The sequence below is a fragment of the Myxine glutinosa genome, chromosome 2, assembly GCF_964187855.1.
Source record: "Myxine glutinosa chromosome 2, kmMyxGlut1.1, whole genome shotgun sequence".
NCBI classification, from domain to species: domain Eukaryota; kingdom Metazoa; phylum Chordata; class Myxini; order Myxiniformes; family Myxinidae; genus Myxine; species Myxine glutinosa.
In genome coordinates, this window is record NC_136262.1 from 107331449 (window position 1) to 107351099 (window position 19651).

Here is a 19651-nt window from a genome sequence, read left to right on the forward strand (position 1 = left end):
GCTTTGCCAAGGTAGGACTTCACACAACGGAGGATGCCCAGTCGATAGCTGGTTTCGGAGGCCAACTTAGATTGAATTCCTTGTATAGTCTTCCATGCACTTCCTCCTGTATAACGTTTGTCTTTTGTGGTTTGATAAACTTTCCTTTCATAGACACTAGACAGTCATTTGCGTGTTCTGCCCGCCATGACGATTAGTATTAGTTGTGCGTTTAATCGTGGGAGACTCGACTCGGCACTCTGGGTTGGCGTGCTTCTCGTAGTCCACAATGTCTAGATGAGCTCCCCTCTCCATTCTGCAGGCTGCTCTATCTTGATGATCAAACTTTGTCTCGTCTTCCCAGCAGATTCAGCTAAACCATTGGGTGGTGCATGATGGGTGCTGATTGTTCTATGTATTGCCGTTATATATTTTCAATAGTACGTGTGTAAACGCGAACTGCTTTATTTTCACGCACGCATTGAAGGCAACGACGGTGTAATAAGTGGCAGTGTCTACTGTGTTTGTTTAATCCCTTATTTATTTTATTTTGCTGCTAACCTGCCACTTACTTTATTTGTATGTGCAGTGTTGTATTTTTAGTGTTATTAATTTGCGTTCACAGACAATGAAATGTGGAAGTCCAGTCACGCCATACAAGGAATCGGAAGTGATGCGCGTTCTCGGGGCATGCAAGGCGTTTGAGAAAGGGATCGTTCTGTGACCTTTTTTTTTTTTGGTACGCCAATTAAAATTCTGTCCCAGGTTGTTTCACCATAATGTCTTCCATCCTGCTGAGCGACGCAGAACGCGCCTACATAGCTCACGGTGTTCAGGTAACACTAACGTTTGTTTCACGTCCATGTCCAATCACACCGTTTATAAATATTTAGCGGGGTCCTGTTCTTTGGCATGACTGTTCGGTGCGTGGTTTGTGACGCCCCAACCTTGTTTGCGTTCCGTCAGGCCGGTGTGCGCTGCGACGGACGTGCACATGTGGACTACCGGCAGCTGGAGCTCGAACTCGACGTCGTCTCCAACACAAACGGCTCGTCGAGAGTGCGACTCGTAAGGCTCCGTCCTCCCCGAATGGGTCCGCCCTCCCCGAATGGGTCCGCCCTCCCCGAATGGGTCCGCCCTCCTCTAATGGGTCCGCCCTCTAATGGGTCTGGCCTCTAATGGGTCTGCCCTCCTCTAATGGGTCTGCCCTCCTCTAATGGGTCTGCCCTCCTCTAATGGGTCTGCCCTCCTCTAATGGGTCTGCCCTCCTCTAATGGGTGTGCCCTCCTCTAATGGGTGTGCTCTCCTCTAATGGGTGTGCCCTCCTCTAATGGGTGTGCCCTCCTCTAATGGGTGTGCCTTCCTCTAATGGGTGTGCCCTCCTCTAATGGGTCTGCCCTCCTCTAATGGGTCTGCCCTCCTCTAATGGGTCTGCCCTCCTCTAATGGGTCTGCCCTCCTTTAATGGGTCTGCCCTCCAATGCGTCTGCCCTCCCCTAATGGATCCACCCTCCCCTAATGGATCCGCCCTCCCCTAATGGATCCGCCCTCCCCTAATGGATCCGCCCTCCCCTAATGGATCCGCCCTCCCCTAATGGATCCGCCCTCCCCTAATGGATCCGCCCTCCCCTAATGGATCCGCCCTCCCCTAATGGATCCGCGCTCCCCTAATGGATCCGTGCTCCCCTAATGGATCTGCGCTCCCCTAATGGATCCGCGCTCCCCTAATGGATCTGCGCTCCCCTAATGGATCCGCCCATCCCCTAATGGATCCGCCCATCCCCGAATGGATCCGCCCTCCCCTAATGGATCCACCCTCCCCTAATGGATCCGCCCTCCCCTAATGGATCCTCCCTCCCCTAATGGATCCGCCTTCCCCTAATGGATCCGCCCCTCCCCACTAATGGATCTGCTCCTCCCCACGAATGGATCCGCCCCTCCCCCCTAATGGATATGCCCCTCCCCCCTAATGGATCTGCCCTCCCCCCTAATGGATCCGCCCTCCCCCCTAATGGATCCACCCCTCCCCCCCTAATGGATCCACCCCACCCTCCCTAATGGATCCGCCCCTCCCCCCTTAATGTCTCCGCCCCTCCCCCCCTAATGGATCCGCCCCTCCCACCTAATGGAACCGCTCCTCCCCCCCGAATGGATCCGCCCCTCCCCCCCTTATTGATTCCTCTCCCCCCCCCCTAATGCATCTCCCCCCCCCTAATGGATCCGTCCTCCCCCATAATGGATCCGCCCTCCCCCCTAATGGATCCACCCCTCCCCCCCTAATGGATCCACCCCACCCTCCCTAATGGATCCGCCCCTCCCCCCTTAATGTATCCGCCCCTCCCCCCCCGAATGGATCCGCTCCTCCCCCCTAATGGAACCGCCCCTCCCCCCCCGAATGGATCCGCCCCTCCCCCCCTTATTGATTCCTCTCTCCCCCCCTAATGGATCTCCCCCCCCTAATGGATCCCCCCCCCCTAATGGATCCCCCTCTCCCCCCCTAATGGATCCCCCCTCATGGATCCCTCTCTCCCCCCCCTAATGGATCCCTCCCCCTTATGGATCCCCCCTACCCCCCTTATGGATCCCTCTCTCCCCCCTTAATGGATCCCTCTCTCCCCCCCCTAATGGATCCGTCTCTCCCCCCCCCCCAATGGATCCCCTCCCCCCCTAATGGATCCCTCTCTCCCCCCCTAATGGATCTCCTCTCCCCCCCCCTAATGGATCTCCTCTCCCCCCCTTATGGATTCCTCTCTCCCCCCCTTATGGATCCCTCTCTCTCCTCCTGATGGATCCCCCTCCCCCCCCCTAATGGATCGCCCCTCCCCCTAATGAATCGCCCCTCCCCCTAATGGATCCCCCCCTAATGGCTCCCCCTCCCCCCTAATGGCTCCCCCTTCCCCCCTAATGGATGCCTCCTCCCCCCCTAATGGATGCCCCCTCCCCCCCTAATGGATGCCCCCTCCCCCCCTAATGGATGCCCCTCCCCCCTAATGGATGCCCTCTCCCCCCCTAATGGATCCCCTCTCCCCCCCTAATGGATCCCCCCTGCCCTCCTAATGGATCCCCCCCTACCCCCCATAATGGATCCCGCCATCCCCTAATGTATCCGCCCTCCCCTAATGGATGTGCCCTCCCATAATGGAACCGCCCTCACATAATGGATCACCCCTCCCCCATAATAGATCCACCCCCCCCTCCCGAATGGATACGGCCCTCCCCCCCTAATCAATCGTTCCCCCCCCCCCCTAATCGATCGTTCCCCCCCCCCCCCCCGAATGAATCCACCCCCCTAATGGATCCGCCCGCCTAATGGATCTGCCCCTCCCTAATGGATCTGCCTTCCCTCCCCCCTAATGGACCTCCTCACCCCTGGTTCCCCACTGTAGTCATGGTGTGTTTGCATGAGTTGTCCAACCCTGGCTCATGACGTCTTCGTGTGCAGCACGTGGATGCTCGTTGTCATGATTGGAAGTGCAGCAGTGCCCCCTGTAGGTTTGTGCCGGAATTTGTCATTAATTCCTTCAGGGTGTCCCGAGGGACATTAATGAATTTCTTAACCTGTGCAACACCAGGGTGGCAGTTTATAGCTGAGAAGTTTTGAACCGAGGCTGCACAACCCAAACTCCAAAGGCGAGATTGTGTACCAACCACCACGAGTCTATGACATACCTCCACGTGTCTACGACATACCTCCACGTGTCTACGACATACCTCCACGAGTCTATGACATACCTCCACCCCGAGTCTATGATGCACCTCCACGAGTCTATGATGCACCTCCACGAGTCTATGATGCACCTCCACGAGTCTATGGTGCACGTCCACGAGTCTATGGTGCACGTCCACGAGTCTATGGTGCACGTCCACGAGTCTATGGTGCACGTCCACGAGTCTATGGTGCACGTCCACGCGTCTAAGGTGCACGTCCACGCGTCTAAGGTGCACGTCCACGCGTCTATGGTGCACGTCCACGCGTCTATGCTGCACCTCCACGAGTCTATGGTGCACCTCCACGAGTCTATGGTGCACCTCCACGAGTCTATGGTGGTCCTCCACGAGTCTATGGTGCACCTCCACGAGTCTATGGTGCACCTCCACGAGTCTGTGATGCACCTCCACGAGTCTGTGATGCACCTCCACGAGTCTATGATGCACCTCCACGAGTCTATGATGCACCTCCACGAGTCTATGATGCACCTCCACGAGTCTATGATTCACCTCCACGAGTCTGATTCACCTCCACGAGTCTGGGATCTACTTCCACTGCTAATTATACCCCAAGTTATTGTACAGGTTGGGACGAAACGAGCTCTGTTGTACAATGTCTGCATCGGTGGGTGATATTGGATATGCGTCCGCCTGCGTTCGATGTCAACCCACTGTTTACGTTTGATCTCGATTAAAGGTCACATGACAGAGGTAAAACCTCAGATGCTTCAAACTCGAGTTATGATCTGCAAAAATATTGTCAAAGTTGACATGTCCTGTTGCACCCAAAAATTTAATCTGTCCATCTTTGCACAGCAGGCCATTGTGGTGTCAAATTTGGTTGTTGTTGTATCACTTCGGACAGTTCTCTCGAACAAGCCTGTGACACAAAGACAGCGGATCGATCTCCCAGAAACGACCCAGAGATCCCCCACATCGAGGATGGTGTGACCCACCTTCACGAAGTCAGGGCCACGTCAGAGTTGGAGAAAGAGAGAAACAGGGACAAGAGGGAAAGGGACGGTCCATGGGGACCAATCGGCACTCTGACCCTAACAACGCGCTGACCTGACGAATCCGGGCAGCAGGGCAGCAGGACAGAATGGGGAAGATTTTGCCCCCGAATTGCATTGGGGAGAGGAGTGGGAAGGGTTCGACCACCATGAAGAAGCATCCGCGATATTTACTGTAAAGTTTGATTGAAATCCCTTCTCTCGTCCAAGTTGTTGTGGTAACCAAGATTTTAAATTAAACGTCACATGACCATGGTCATGACCTTTGACCTTTTCAACCCAAAATCGAAACAGTTCATCTTTGTATTGCAGTTCATACCAAATTTGTTATCATACCAATTATCACAGTTCATACCAATAAGCCAATCCTGGTGTTGGGCTAGCGGCTAGGGTGCCAGCTTAGGAGCTTAGGATCCTAGGATCCTGGGTTCGAATCCCGGTCGATCGCTGAATTAATGCCAGGGGGGTTGACTCAGCCTGTCATCCTTCCGAGGTCGGCAAATTGAGTACCAGTTCACTGGTAATTCCCTGTTTGTCGTAAAAAGGCGACAAATAGGGTTGGCGGCAGGAAGGGCACCCGGCCGTAAAACATTGCTTCAAAAAAGGGGACCAAAAAACAACAACAACCACGGTCCCCGAAAAAGGCCAACCCCCGCTTGTGGGGAAAAATGGCCTCTAAAGGTGGTTTTATTTTTGGTTTTTTTTCATACCAATAAGCCAATCCCATAAGCGCTTATTCTGGAAACTAAAGTTTGGTACGCACGCACAGCCGGACGGACAACCGTCCTGCGGAGGAATAAAAACATGCACTGTATACTAATTTTAATAATAACATGCTCACTATCACCTTGCTGTTCTACCTGAGCTAAATAATTCCTGGGGCTTTAAAAATGTATTTTGTGAGTAGGGCAGCAGTGACGTCCTGGTTGGTGTGAAGGTGGAGATGGGTACCCCAAAGCCCGACTCGCCTTCGGAGGGATATGTGGAGTTCTTCGTCAGTTGGTAAGTGGTTGGGCAAGTACTTTGTGTGCAACACTTGTTTGGTAAACTTGTTAGGTGCTATTCTTCCCTCCAGGGCTTCAACACACCTGTTTACCACTACCTGAGGTCATGCCCCATCCATACCCATTATCTCTTCTAACCCAAACGACCCCATTCCCAATCACTCCCGTTTTCCAGGTTGTTGTGATTTTATTCCCCTGTCCCCCTCATTCTTTTTACTTGTGAAAATCGAAGATTTTTCAAGTATATTGGTTGATCTTGTGCGTTGTTCTGTCTGTCTGTTCGTCTGTCTGTTTGTCTGTCTGTCAGTCAGTTGCCTACAGGTCACAATTTTCAACCGATCTTCATGAAACTTCACCAAATGGTAGAGTTGATCATAAGCAAGAAGCTTATTGTTTTGGGGATCAAAAGGTCAATAGGTCAACATAGGCCAAAGTTCACCAACTTTGTCGAATTTCTAAAATCCTCAATTTTCATCCGATTGCCTTGAAATTTTAAGAAGATTTGTATATCTGGGCGCTGAATTCAACCACCAAGTATTTTCGAGGTCAACTTAGGCCAACAACTTATTTTAGGGATTTTGCAAGTAACGTGCTATGCACGACATATTTCTTGTTTGTTTGTTACCTCGTTAACGTACAGCTATTTGTTCCTCTGTACTTGGACAGCTCCGCCAACGCCACTCTCGAGTTTGACGGACGTGGTGGCGATGAACTGGCCACGATGATAACAAATTCTTTGTATTGTGCCTTCAACAACCCGAGCTGTCTGCCTCGCCAAACCGTGTGCATCGTCCCCGGGAAGCATTGTTGGATCCTCTATGTCGATGTGCTGGTACGTTAAAGACATTATCGATTAACTTCAATGGTTATACGTGAACATACATGGTGGTTTCACGGTTGCCATGGTTTCAGTGCAAGACATTCCCCCTTCAAAAGTAAAAATGTGATGCGTTGTTTTCCCGTCGATTTGTCCGATAATGTAAAATTCCTGTTGCTGGACACCTGTTGCCCGATCTGCATTTCAGATTTTGGAATATGGAGGGAACATGCTCGACACGGCATCCTTGGCAGTGAAAGCAGCTCTTCGTAACACAAGGTGATTGCCTTGGCCTGTATCCCTCGATGACCACTCCCGTAAATACAGTTCAAAGATCTTGCGCTTCCGGGTGACCGCTGATTACACGAAAGCTGCTTTTGCACTCGCAAGTCAAAAGGGAACACTTCATTGAACATGACGATGCCGAATGTTTATCGAGTGTAAATCATCAGCACACACTGAATATGTCCACAGCCAAGGCCGGTGCTATCATTCGGCAAACTCGGCAGTCACCTTGAGCTGCAAAATTTGGGGGCGGCACAAATAAATGAAAGAACGATTCATGAAATTACACAAGTAAACAAGCAGACTGTCTGTGTCTTTCCTTTAATATGAATTGTTATGTTAATGGGCAACTCCGCACGCCAGGTGAAACTGACCCCCCTCACTCCCCGGGAACGCCAGAAGTACACCCCATGATCATGCGTTGAAGTTCTTCGTTAATTTTTTTTTGTTTTTTGTATACAGGATCGAGGCTCATGAAAAAGCTAACATTTATCACACAAAAAAAATCAGACACACAAAGTATATAATAAGGGTCGCGGTAGACAAGATTGGGAGAGAAGGGAAAGCACAAACACAACATTTGAGAGCAGGGACATCGGGAGATCTGTGGGAGGGAGAGGGCTTGGGGGGAGGAGGTGTGGGAATGGGGTGGGGGTGTGGGAGAAGTATAAAACACTTTGTGGGAGAAGGAAGTTGGTATTTCAAAAAAGTGGATCGGGTGAAATTAGCGGGGGTAGAAAAGATCAAGGTTTTGAATGGGGGAAGATAAGAGATGGTGGTGAACAGTTGTTTTAAAGACCTGGAGGGAGGAGTGGGATTGAAGGGAGTGGGGGAGTTTGTTCCAGAGGCGGGAGAAAAGAGGAATGAAGGAGTGAGCAGAGAGTCTTGATTTTGACAGTTTAACCATAAGAAGGTTGCAGGCAGATCTTGTGCGACCTGGAGGAATATTTGGGGGACAGAGCCCAGAGAGAGCTGGGGGAGCAAGGCCGGAGAGGAGTCTGTAGAAGACAGAAAGACCACCAACCTGCCTGCGGTGCGTGAGTGAAAGGCCCTCGGAGTTAACTTCATCGCGGGAGATTCCAATGATTCTGAAAGCTTTGGTTTCAACAGCGTGAAGCCGAGCTTGGTGTGAGGCAGGAGCACCGGCCCAGAGGGGAGAGCAGTATTCCATTGAGCTGCGGATGAAAGCCTTGTATGTGGTGAAGAGCTCAGGTGTGCAAAGGAAGGACTTTGCATGACAGAGGATGCCCAGTCGGCGACTGGCTTTGGAGGCCATATTGGAAATGTGGTTTTCCCAGGAAATATCATGGCAGATACAACAACAACAACAACAACATGCATTTTAAAAGGCCATTTTCCCTTCTAGAGTGGGGGTTAGCCTTGCGGTCCCCATGACAATCTTCTCCATTTTGCCCTATTTTCTGCATCTCTCCTTGTTAACCCCCTTGCCCGCATTTCTTCTTCCACCATCTTTAGCCAAGTCTTTCTCGGTCTTCCCCGTCTTCTACTTCCTTCTGCATTCATTTCCATCACTCTTCTCAACCAGTCACTTTCATCCTTCCTCAACACATGACCAAACCATCTCAACCTGTTCCTCTTCACAGCATCAATCACAGGCTCTATTCCCATCATCTTTCGCAATTCATCATTTGTCTTCCTCTCTCTCAACGATACTCCGCACATCCGTCGAACCATTCGCATTTCCACCCTTTCCAACCTTCGTTGCTGCTCTACGTTCATTACCCATGTCTCGCTCCCATAAATCATAACACTTCTCACACACGCAGCATACACCTTTCCCTTCAGCTTCAACGACACTCCCCTCATCATCAGCACGCCACTCAATTCCCGAAACTTCTTCCATGCACATCTCACTCGAGCAACCGTTGCCGAGTCTGATCCACCTTCTCCATTCAGCATGTCTCCGAGGTAGCAAAATGTTTTCACACCTTCCAGCTTCACACCATCTCCAAGATCCAACTCAACATTTCCTCCATCTGCAGCTCCCTCTGTGCACACCTTACATTTGAATGTAGCTGCCACACTGGTTAATGACCCTCTCAGACCACTACATTTTTGATGAACCCACTCAGCGCACATTGTACACTGAATGGAGTTCACTCCGACACCCTTCCTACACACAGCACAGGGCCACTTCCCAGTTCTTTCCACCTCACCACATGCTTTACCACTTGCCATCACCTTCGTCTTTCCGATATTCACCTTCAGACCTTTTGTCTCCATACATTCCTTCCACGTGTTCATCTTTTCCTTCAGTCCATCCATACTTTCCGCAATCAACACCAGATCATCTGCATACAACAACTCCCACGGTAAACCCTCCTTTACGTTCTGAGCCAGCACCTCCATCACAGCTACAAATAGTAGTGGACTTAGTACCGACCCCTGATGCACTCCCACCTTCACCTCAAACTCACCACTGTTCCCGTCCTTCGTCCTTACAGCTGTGCGCGCTCTTTTGTACATTGCCATCACTACTCTGATCAACCATTCCTCCACTCCTAACTTCCTCAATGCCCATGTCAATACTTTGCGTGGAACCCGATCGAATGCTTTCTCCAGATCAACAAACCCAAGAAACAACTTCTTCCTCTTCTCCATGTACTTCTCCTGCAACTGCCTCACAATGAAAAGCGCGTCTGTCGTTCCTCTTCTTGGCATAAATCCAAACTGCATTTCGTCGATCTTCACTTTCTTCCTTATCCTCCTCTCCAACACCCTTTCCAATACCTTCATTCCATGCTCCAATAACTTTATCGCTCGGTACGAGCCACACTCCAGAGGGTCACCTTTCCCCTTGTATAGAGGGACGAGGGTACTCAGTTCCCAATCCACTGGAATGCGGCCTTCTTTCACCACCAGATTACAGATCTCTGTCATTCTCTTCACACCCCAACTTCCTGCTGCCTTCAACATATCTCCCACAACTCCCGTCGGCCGTCCCGCTTTTCTACCCTTCATTGCTTTTATCGCTTCCTCAACTTCCTTCTCAGTTATCTTCTCTGCCGGTCCTAAAACTGGGTTACTCTCTATGTTGCCATCCCATTCATTCTCTGTATTCAACAGCATTTCCATATATCTTTTCCATCTTCCTTTAATTCCATCTGGGTCGACAACGATTTGTCCCACTTCATCCTTCAAGCAGCTCACCCCCATCACATCACACCTCTCTTTCGCTATCTGCTTTGCAATCCTGAATACCGCTCTCTGACCCTCTTCCGAATCCAAGCGTCTCCGAACATTTTCCTACATGCCTCCTGCGCCTTTGCTACCTCTTTCTTTGCAGCCTTCCTGGCTGCCTTATAACTTTCATGCTCTGCTGTTTCTGCTCCCGTACCCTTCGCCTTCTGCCACTCCTTGAACTTCTTCCTCTTCTCGTCAATCCTCTTTCCAACTTCATCATCCCACCACCATGTTTCCGAGTGCCTCGGTGGTCCTTTTGTCCATCCACATACCTCACCAACGGCTCCCAACAGACTAGCTTTCATTGACATCCAACCACTTTCAAGCTCAACCACATCATCCTCGACCCTACTCAGCCTCTCTTTTAATGCCTCCCTTACTGTCCCCTCTTTCAACCTCCACACCTTCATTCTCGGTTGGTACTTCATCCGCCGAGCTCTCCTCGCACCTTTCACCCTTACGTCGCAGACAACCAAGTGGTGCTGTGAAACAGCCTCCTCCCCCGGGATCACCTTTGTGTCTCGGAGGTGCCCCCTATCTCGCCTACGCACCATCAGGTAGTCAACGGTTGTCGTCGACACACCTGACGTGTATGTAACAAGCTTATTATCCTCTTTCTGGAACTGAGTATTACAAATCAACAAATCAGCTCCATCAGCAAACTCCAAAATCCTTTCACCTTCTCCATTTCTCACACCATATCCGTAACCCCCATGAACTCCGTCAAAACCATCCATACTCCTTCCCACATGTCCATTTAGGTCTCCTCCTACCACAACAACTTCCTCCTCTTTCACGTTTTCCATCAGCTTCTCTATCGCACACCAGAACTTATCCTTCTCTTCATCGCTCCGACCAACCTGCGGAGCATATCCCGAGATGACGTTCACCAAGAGCTTTCCAATCATCATTTTCACCATCATCAACCTATCACTCACTCTAGTCACACTCACCACACTGTCTACAAACTCCTCAGAAAACAGGACACCAACACCATTCACGCCCTCCAGGCACCCTTGCCACACAAACTTGTATTTCTGTCCCTGCCTACCCTTCACCATTCTCACACCACTTCCCTTCCATCTCGTCTCTTGCACACAACATATGTCCACTCTTCTTCTGACCAATACTTCCACCACTTCTCCTGATCTCCCTGTCATTGTCCCTACATTCCATGTCCCAAACCTCAGAAACCGATCTCCACTTCGGGCTGTACCCTGCCCACATGTAGTTGTAGTTGTAATTGTCATTGTCATAATTGACATGGCAGATAGTGAGACCCAAAAGCTTGAGCGACAGAACTTTTTGGAGAGGATTGTTGAGAAAGTAGAGTGGAGGGTTGTCCAGACGGTCTTTTCGGAGAGACATATTGAGAGTGAGATTTATCAGGATTGAAAGACATGTTCCACTTGTTTGTCCAGTCTGTGATTTTGTCCAGGTCTGCAGAGAGTGAGGAGGCTGCAGACTGCCGATCTGAGGGATGAGGAATGGAGCGGCAGAGAGTGGAGTCATCAGCAAAAAGATAGAGAGGATTTTCAAGAGTCAGAGAGATTATTGATGAAGACCAGAAAAAGCACAGGGCCCAGAACACTGCCTTGGGGAACTCCAGCCTGAACAGGAAGGGGAGTTTGCAGCTCAAAGCTGAAATAAACCTTGTTGGTGACTGGTTGGTGAACCAACATAGTTAGCATAATGAACCAACTACATAATGACGCATAGTCGACCTGGTTGGTGTGGAGATGGGTTAAACTCTTCAACCACTCTCTCACCATAGGTCTATTGCCACTCTTGGTTTGTTCTACAGATATTTTCATGGCAAATGTTCTGTTGGACTTTCTAACTTGGTTCCTCCCGTACGAGTGTTTGGACGCCAGACTCAGTTTGCCATCTCCGCTCACCCATACCCTATAGTTGATTCAAAGTGCAGAATGAAAGGCTATGCAGATAGTTTTATCCCTCGTGCTGTCTCGCTCTGGAATTCACTATCTGTAACATGCTTCCCATCCGATCTACTCGGCTCTAAGAGGAATGCCAATTTCTACTTCCTACATCTTTGAGGTTTAATCCCATTTTACCTGACTTCTGATACTTCCTGTGTCTTGGATGTTTTCTTTTTATAATTTTCGTTCTTTATTTTTATTTGCTTTATCTTCATCTTTTTCTTCCCTTTGCTTCGCCCCTAACCGAGAGTGGCATTATGCCTTGCTTGGGCGATTTTCATTGAAGAAAAGAAGTAGTTCCATCATTGGCTGAGGGCATGGCCAAGCTGCTGATGCAGTGCCCTCTGCTGGTTAGGACAGGACTTTGGCCATGGTGCCGGCAATAGCTCGACTACTTTTAAGGAGCGCGCATTGATTAATCGCCCAACCTGTGAAACACCGGGATGACAGTTTATAGCTGGGTCGGGAGTCAAACCCAGGCGATACAGCTTCCAGGTGAGTTTGCTACGTCTAGGGCTCTAGGCCATCCAGTCAGACCTTGTGTTGAAGTAATAACCACAAACACCACCTGAAAACTGCTGGTAACGATGGGCACGTCTTTGGCTAAACCAATGACGTACGGTCGCAAGGTAAAAATAGCGAATGGCGGAGAGAAAAGCTTGGGAGAGAAACGCTTGGTCGTTAGGCACGTTTATTTACACATTTATTACTCTCCACATCCTCTTCACCCTCCCTCCCCATTTCTGTAGCCAATGATGAGCGAAGCTTTTTCTAGCTAAAGTTGATGAAACCATCTGTTCATCAATGATGTAACAAAGACGTGTTGGAAAAAACATTCACCAGAAGGGACTTATTTATACTCGTACTCAAGTATGGAAAGCAAAATTCTAATAAATAGCCCCGAGTGGGCTGACTGTCATCTCTTGAGGTTGTAGTTCAGACCGCCTCCTTTTGGGGAGCTCCTCAGATCCCCTGGGAGGCCCCGTGATATGAAATCGAAGATTTTATCATCGAGTGATCATGCGAACCATCGAGTAGAAGGGTTGTATTGGGTTTCTGTGTAATCGGTTAGTAAATTGAGGATGTCGGGATCCAAAATTTATGGGGTATCTCCCCCCCAACCCCCCATCCCAGGGAACCCCCATGGTCCCAAATTTAAGCCAGAGCAATTGTGGGAGCTACTGTCTTTTATCCATGTGTCAAGTGTCAGAACAATCAGCTGGGTAATAATGGAAGATTAGGAGAAAAAAAAATAAAATAAAATAAGGATGGCTGGACAACCTTCTGGACATCACGACCCATTTTATAAGTTAATCTCTTCAACAATTGAGGTGAGATGACCTTATGATCAGATTTGTTGCAAGTACACAGTATGATGTCATGCGATCCAGATTACATATTATAAAGTGCATTTCTTCAAGTTCATATTCTGTGTAAAATAAACCTGTATTTATAAATGAGGAAGTTTTATTCACACTGATGGGGAGGAGAGACAAAAGCCATGATTCTTCCTGAGAAAACCACATTTCCAAGCTGGCCTCCACAGCCAGTCACCGACTGGGCATCCTTCGTCGTGCAAAGTCCTTCCTTGGTACTACTGAGCTTCTCACCACATACAAAGCTTTCATCCACAGCTTGATGGAATACTGCTCTCCCCTCTGGGCTGGTGCTCCTGCCTCACCTAGATTGGCTTCACGCTGTAGAAATGAAAGCCTTTAGAATCATTGGAATCTCCCGTGATGAAGCTGATTCTGAGGGCCTTTCACTGTCTCACCGCAGGCAGGTTGGTGGTCTTTCTGTCTTCTACCGACTCCTCCCCCTGCTCTCGGTGCTCTGTCCCCCAAATATTCCTGCAGGACGCGCAAGATCTGCCAGCATCCCTCTTCTGGTTAAACTGCCAAAATCAAGACTCTCTATTCACCTTTACTCTTTCATTCCTCTTTTCTCCCACACCTGGAACAAACTCCTGCTATCACTTCAATCCTACTCCTCCCTCCAGGTCTTAAAAACAGCTGTTCACCACCGTCTCTTATTTTCTTTCCTGAAACACCGAGTAGTGTTCATTTTTTTTATCTGTGTACCCTGCCCCAGCCCTCTCCCTTCCACAGATCTCCCGATGTCCCTGTTTCCTACTGTTGTTGTGCTTCCCCCTCTTTTCTCCTGCTCCCTTTGTGATATGTTTTATGTGTTAGCTCTTGTATGAGCCTCGACTTGGTATGCAAAAAGTAGTTGTGAAAACATCCTCTATCCACCTTCAGTGGCAGAGGTAATAACATCTGAAACTCGCTGCACCAAAAGCATGATCTCATGATTCCTCGTTTGTACTTGTGCACATTGAATGAGATTGGCCATTTTGATGCCATTGTGCTTCTTTGCTTCCCATGAGGTCTGACAAAATGTATTGCATTTGCTTTTGCCTCCTTGCACTTGATGATGATCAAAGACCTTTTCTCTGGGTGCAGAATTCCGAGGGTGGAAGTGGCAAAGAATGAGGAAGGGATTCAGGAGGTTGAACTGTCTGACGACCCATTTGATTGCATGCAACTTGATACAAGGAACGTCCCTTGCTTCGTGACATTGAACAAGGTGAGTGCTGCTCGTTCGCTTGTTGCAGTCTTTGGTTTGCCTTGGCAACAATGCTGCCCCCCCCCCCCTCCCCCTAATTGGCCCTAAACGCCTCGACGGCATCGCCACCCATCCCCTGAGTCGTCTCGACGGCAAAAAGCAGCAAATTGCTTTCACTTTTCTGGGCAAAATGTAACGCACTGCACATACTGTTAGACCAAGGCCTGCACACCTCAGACATATCCCACGCGAGACATACTGCACCACCATCTTCATTTTATTTTCCTCTTTCCCACCATCCTGTTGACTTCAGCTCGTTGCTCTGTGCCAAATTCTGCCGTATTCTGGGTGTCTGAGCTGCTTTTCATCCTTCAAATGACCATGTGTGAGTGGGTGTAAATGTAACAAGACAGCCGGCTTCCCCGCTCCATTTCCCCATGAAGGTTTGGTGTAAATGGGCATCTTGTGGCAGGTTCCATTCACTTTGCTGAGTTTGTGTTGTTTCTCAGATCGGGAAGCAGTTTGTTGTCGATGCGACACCAGAGGAAGAGGCTTGTTGTTTGGCAAAGCTGCTGCTGGCTTTGAGATCGGATGGAACCTTAACAGCATTCCTGAAGGAAGGTACAAGCAGCCTCGACCCAGAGAGCATCTTTGAAATGGTGCAGGTAAGTGGTGATTGACTGCGTTACCATTCAATGTTATGCTCCAATAACAACATTCATTGTAGTCGTGCAGTAACTGCGAGCTCAGCCCACCTTTGCTGTGCCTGAGTTTTGCTCCGTGATATTTTATAAATATCATGAACATTTCATGTTGGAGGATGGACATCCCAAGGAAAGCCAAGTCAAAGCTGTTTTTTTAAGGCATTGTGTACGTGCCATTAGAATCGAGCGTTCATATCCAATCAAGAACCATGTACATAGTTTTGTTGCTGATGTAATCTTGTGGCAAAGATTATGCTGGATGATTTGCCATTGGCTTTCCAGCATTCTGTCATTCGACTACAATTTGCAATAACTCGCCAACTCTTCGTGAGACATCATAGATTCACGGGATACGGTAATCGAACGTCCACCAACTGATACTGGGGCACGGAACGCGCAGCTTCACGTCAATCTGAGGGACGGCACACTCCGATACAACCGACGTACTACCTGTGAAGCGTCAATCCAGTAGCTTGTAGCCTTGTCAGGAATTTAACCCGGACGAGATAACTTGAATGCAGGTGTGCTACCCCCATCTTGTCAGCCAATGTTTTACTCCGAAATAATGCATTTTTTTACTCTGCTGATAAGATGAGCTAATGTGTTTCAAATTTCTCAATTGCAAAAACGTTTCTCGTTTTCCTAGGTGGGACAAAGAGTTGGAAAGGAAATGCATTTTGCTTTGGACGATTCGTTGACCAACCAAGAAAACGTTTCCTGCAAAGATAGAATTGGTTTTCTTGGTTAATATTTTCTGTAAACGAATTATTATGTTGTAAAATAAAAAACGGCATTTAAAAAAATGTTTTATTTCCTTCTTTTAAAAAATGGACAACATAATTTTTTTCTTGCATTAATTGTATACGAACTACCTGTCTGATGCTTCGATGAGTAGCATCAGATGTTCTGAAAACAGGACAAAGACCAAAACACTCAAACGTCAAGGAAATCATGTGTATTGGGTCGTTCCACACTTACAAGGTGTGTAAATTTCGGTTGGTGATGGCAGTTTCAACAAAACTGGATTTATAGATACTTTTTTCCTGTGATGATATATGCCAGAAATGTCACCTGTGTTGATTGGAATTAAAAATGGGAACCAGTGCATGAAAGCGCATACTCCTGGATCGTGATATCCATGCGTTAATTTGAAGTGCAAGGCAAAGCAGGCGAGCAACTGCAGAAGATCAATTGACTGTAAATTTCAACCTGGGGAGCGAGCAGCAGTTTCATCAAGAACGGTCCGCTGAGAATCCCACAGAGCGGGATGCCCGAGTCGGGTTGCAGTGCACAGACCGCTCATCACATCTGGCAATTCATGTTTGCAAATCCAGTGGTGCAAAGAGCACAGACGACTGAGCAGTGGAGAAATGTGATGTGGTCAGATGAATCATCCTTCGCCATGTTCTCGAAAAACGGACGAGTGCACGTGTTGCGCCAACCAAAATAACTCTACAATCCCGAGTGCATGGTTCCAAAAGGGAAGGGTTCTGTAATTTCCTGGCATGGTTTTGGAGCGGTCATTGCCTCTGAAGACAAGGTCATTGGCAATCCCGACTTCATGGTACTGAGTGATCCATCTCCTCTTCATGTTGCAACATTTCTTTCCTGCTGGGAGGGGTGTCTTCCTAGATGAATACCAGGAGGGGTATCATCTGCACCACCTTCTCCAGTGAGGAATAAGATCTCTGTCATTATGAAGCAGAGCTCCTCACAGGCAGAAACTTGAAGAGTTGCTGTCTCCAACAAAACCAACACAAACAAGACAATATTTAAAAATGAAGAGCCCCTCCTCGGGATATCGATTACAGGCGAACTGAGAACGGTGCGGACTCGCTCACGGAACACTTCAGTAACCTACAGTCACGTGAAAAAGTAAGTACACCCCATGTAAAGTTTTGACTTTTTCAACATATTTCAACATACAGCTATTTGATCTTCATTTCAACAATATTGATAGATAAAGGTGATATAATATAACAAATATCATGAAACATTTACATTTTGTAGCCCATTGTATAATTTAAATAGGCATAAATGCAAATTTCGCATGTGGAAAAAGTAAGTACACCCCTACATTTATCACTACTTCAAATACCTAAAATTAGAATCGGGTGTACAAGCTCAGGTGCAAATGATTAGAACATCGTTAGAGAGGATCTTGGAGGAACCTGTTTTATTTAAACCTCAGACATTTAGTTTGGTTTGCTCTTTGTTGTTGAAGTGTGCAGCGTCACCATGCCTAGATCAAAAGAGCTCTCTGAGGCCTTCAGAAAGAAGGTTATCGATGCCGACGAGTCTCGGAGGGATTTAAAAAGATCTACAAACAATTTGAAATCAATCATTAGACTGTCCGGAAGATCATCTACAAGTGGAGAGGATTCCAAACAACTGCCAACTTGTTCAGGCCAGGCCGCCCCAGCATGTTCAGCCCAAGAGCAGACCGCAAGATGCTGAAAAAAGTCTCTAAGAACCCCAGAATGTCATCACGGGACCTACAGGTAGCTCTTGCCACTGTTGATGTCAAAGTGCACGAGTCTACCATTAGAAAGAGGCTGCACAAATTTGATTTACATTGGAGGTGTGCCAGGAGGAGGGAGACCTTTGCTGTCCAGAAAGAACATCAGGGCAAGACTAAAGTTTGCCAATGAACACCCAGGCAAAGACCAGCACTTCTGGAACAATGTGCTCTGGACAGATGAGTCCAAGGTAGAGCTATTTGGCCACAGTACCAGAAGACATGTTTGGCGAAACCAAAGACAGCATTTGACCACAAGAACCTGATACCAACTGTAAAGCTTGGTGGTGGAAATATTATGGTTTGGGGGCAGCTTTGCTGCATCAGGGCCTGGGCAGCTCACCATCATAGAATCCACTATGAATTCTTCATTGTACCAGAGGGTGCTTGAGGATAATGTTCGGCCATCTGTCGGAAAGTTGAAGCTCAACCGAAGGTAGACCTTGCAACATGACAATGACCCTAAACATACCAGTAAATCCACCAAGGAATGGCTGAAAAGAAAGAAATGGAGGGTTCTGGAATTGCCAAGTCAAAGACCGGATCTAAATCCCATCGAGATGTTGTGGGGGGATTTTAAACGAGCTGTGCATGCAAGAAGATCCCTGGTGTTGGGCTAGCGGCTAGGGTGCCGGCTTAGGATCCTAGGATCCTGGGTTCGAATCTCGGTCGATCGCCGAATTAATGCCAGGGGGGTTGACTCAGCCTGTCATCCTTCCGAGGTCGGCTAATTGAGTACCAGTTCACTGGTAATTCCCTGTTTGTCGTTGAAGGCGGCAAAAAGGGTTGGCGTCAGGAAGGGCATCCGGCCGTAAAACATTGCTTCAAAAAGGGGACCTAAAAACAACAACTACCACGGTCCCCGAAAAGGCCAACCCCCGCTTTGCGGGGAAAAATGGCCTCTAAACGGTGGTTGGTGTGCATGCAAGAAACCCCTCGAACATCGCACAGCTGATAGAATTCTGCGTGGAGGAGTGGGCAAAAATTTCTCCCAGTCAATGTCAGAGACTGGTGGACAGTTATAAGAAAGGCCTACTTGAGGTTGTTTCTGCCAAAGGGGGCAATACCACCTATTAGAGCCAAGGGTGTATTTACTTTTTCCACATGCGAAATTTGCATTTATGTTTATTTAAATTATACAATGGACTACAAAATGTAAATGTTTCATGATATTTGTTATATTATATCACCTTTATCTATCAATATTGTTGAAATGAAGATCAAATGGCTGTATGTTGAAAAAGTCCAAACTTTACATGGGGTGTACTTACTTTTTCACGTGACTGTATGAAGGGCTCGGGAGAAATTAATGGCCAATCATTGAGGATGGTGGTTCTGAAATAATTTGTTCCAGGTGATCACTTGGCATTTTGCAAATTAAAAATGCACATTAGATTAAAATGCAATTTTATAATTCAGAATTTTATTAAAAATGCGAATTTTCTTGTGCTATTTCATTGCTGTGCAAAGTTCAAAGTGTGTTTGTGTGATGGAGTTTTTAACACCTTGGAATATACAATATGGATTGCAGTAGATCTAACTCGAGCAGACTGCACATTCAAGTGGAAATATCAACTTATGATTAATTTAAATGTAAAAATGTTATGGAAATGTTCGACAACTTTGAACCACGCCTAAGGCCAGTTGGACATGCTAGTCGAGTCCGTAGGCCTTGCAGCACACCATAAACAATGGGCAATGCAGGAAGTACAAGGAGGCAGCATATAGGAGCCTGGAGTCTACTCTGTGGCTGAAACTCTTACTATAGGTCTGGTGTTCACTTAACAGTTAAGGTGGCTGGAGATCTTTGGGTTTTCTTCGGGTGATTGTTCCAAGATGACACCTGTACCATGTGACCTATGACATCATAATTATCATTTTGAAATTCTACAGGAGGAGGTGCTCCATAAGCCTG

General features: G+C 47.9%; 1 protein-coding gene across 1 annotated transcript; it reads left to right on the top strand.

The window, feature by feature from the left end:
- Positions 1 to 604: 604 nt before the first annotated feature.
- On the top strand, positions 605 to 16343 carry EXOSC7 (exosome component 7). The gene is made up of 8 exons (XM_068103706.2): positions 605 to 815; positions 946 to 1047; positions 5607 to 5701; positions 6370 to 6535; positions 6729 to 6799; positions 14412 to 14535; positions 15024 to 15179; positions 15865 to 16343. Exons 1-8 carry the CDS (start codon positions 759 to 761, stop codon positions 15964 to 15966), a joined length of 873 nt encoding a protein of 290 aa, XP_067959807.2. The 5' UTR covers positions 605 to 758; the 3' UTR covers positions 15967 to 16343.
- Positions 16344 to 19651: the final 3308 nt, after the last annotated feature.

Bases quoted from the DNA above. Each gene is read 5' to 3' on its own strand.
- EXOSC7 (XM_068103706.2), top strand. From the start codon at position 759: ATGTCTTCCATCCTGCTGAGCGACGCAGAACGCGCCTACATAGCTCAC. The intron at 6,536-6,728 runs GTACGTTAAAGA...TCTGCATTTCAG, and splicing joins TCCTCTATGTCGATGTGCTG to ATTTTGGAATATGGAGGGAA. The intron at 14,536-15,023 runs GTGAGTGCTGCT...GTTGTTTCTCAG, and splicing joins GCTTCGTGACATTGAACAAG to ATCGGGAAGCAGTTTGTTGT.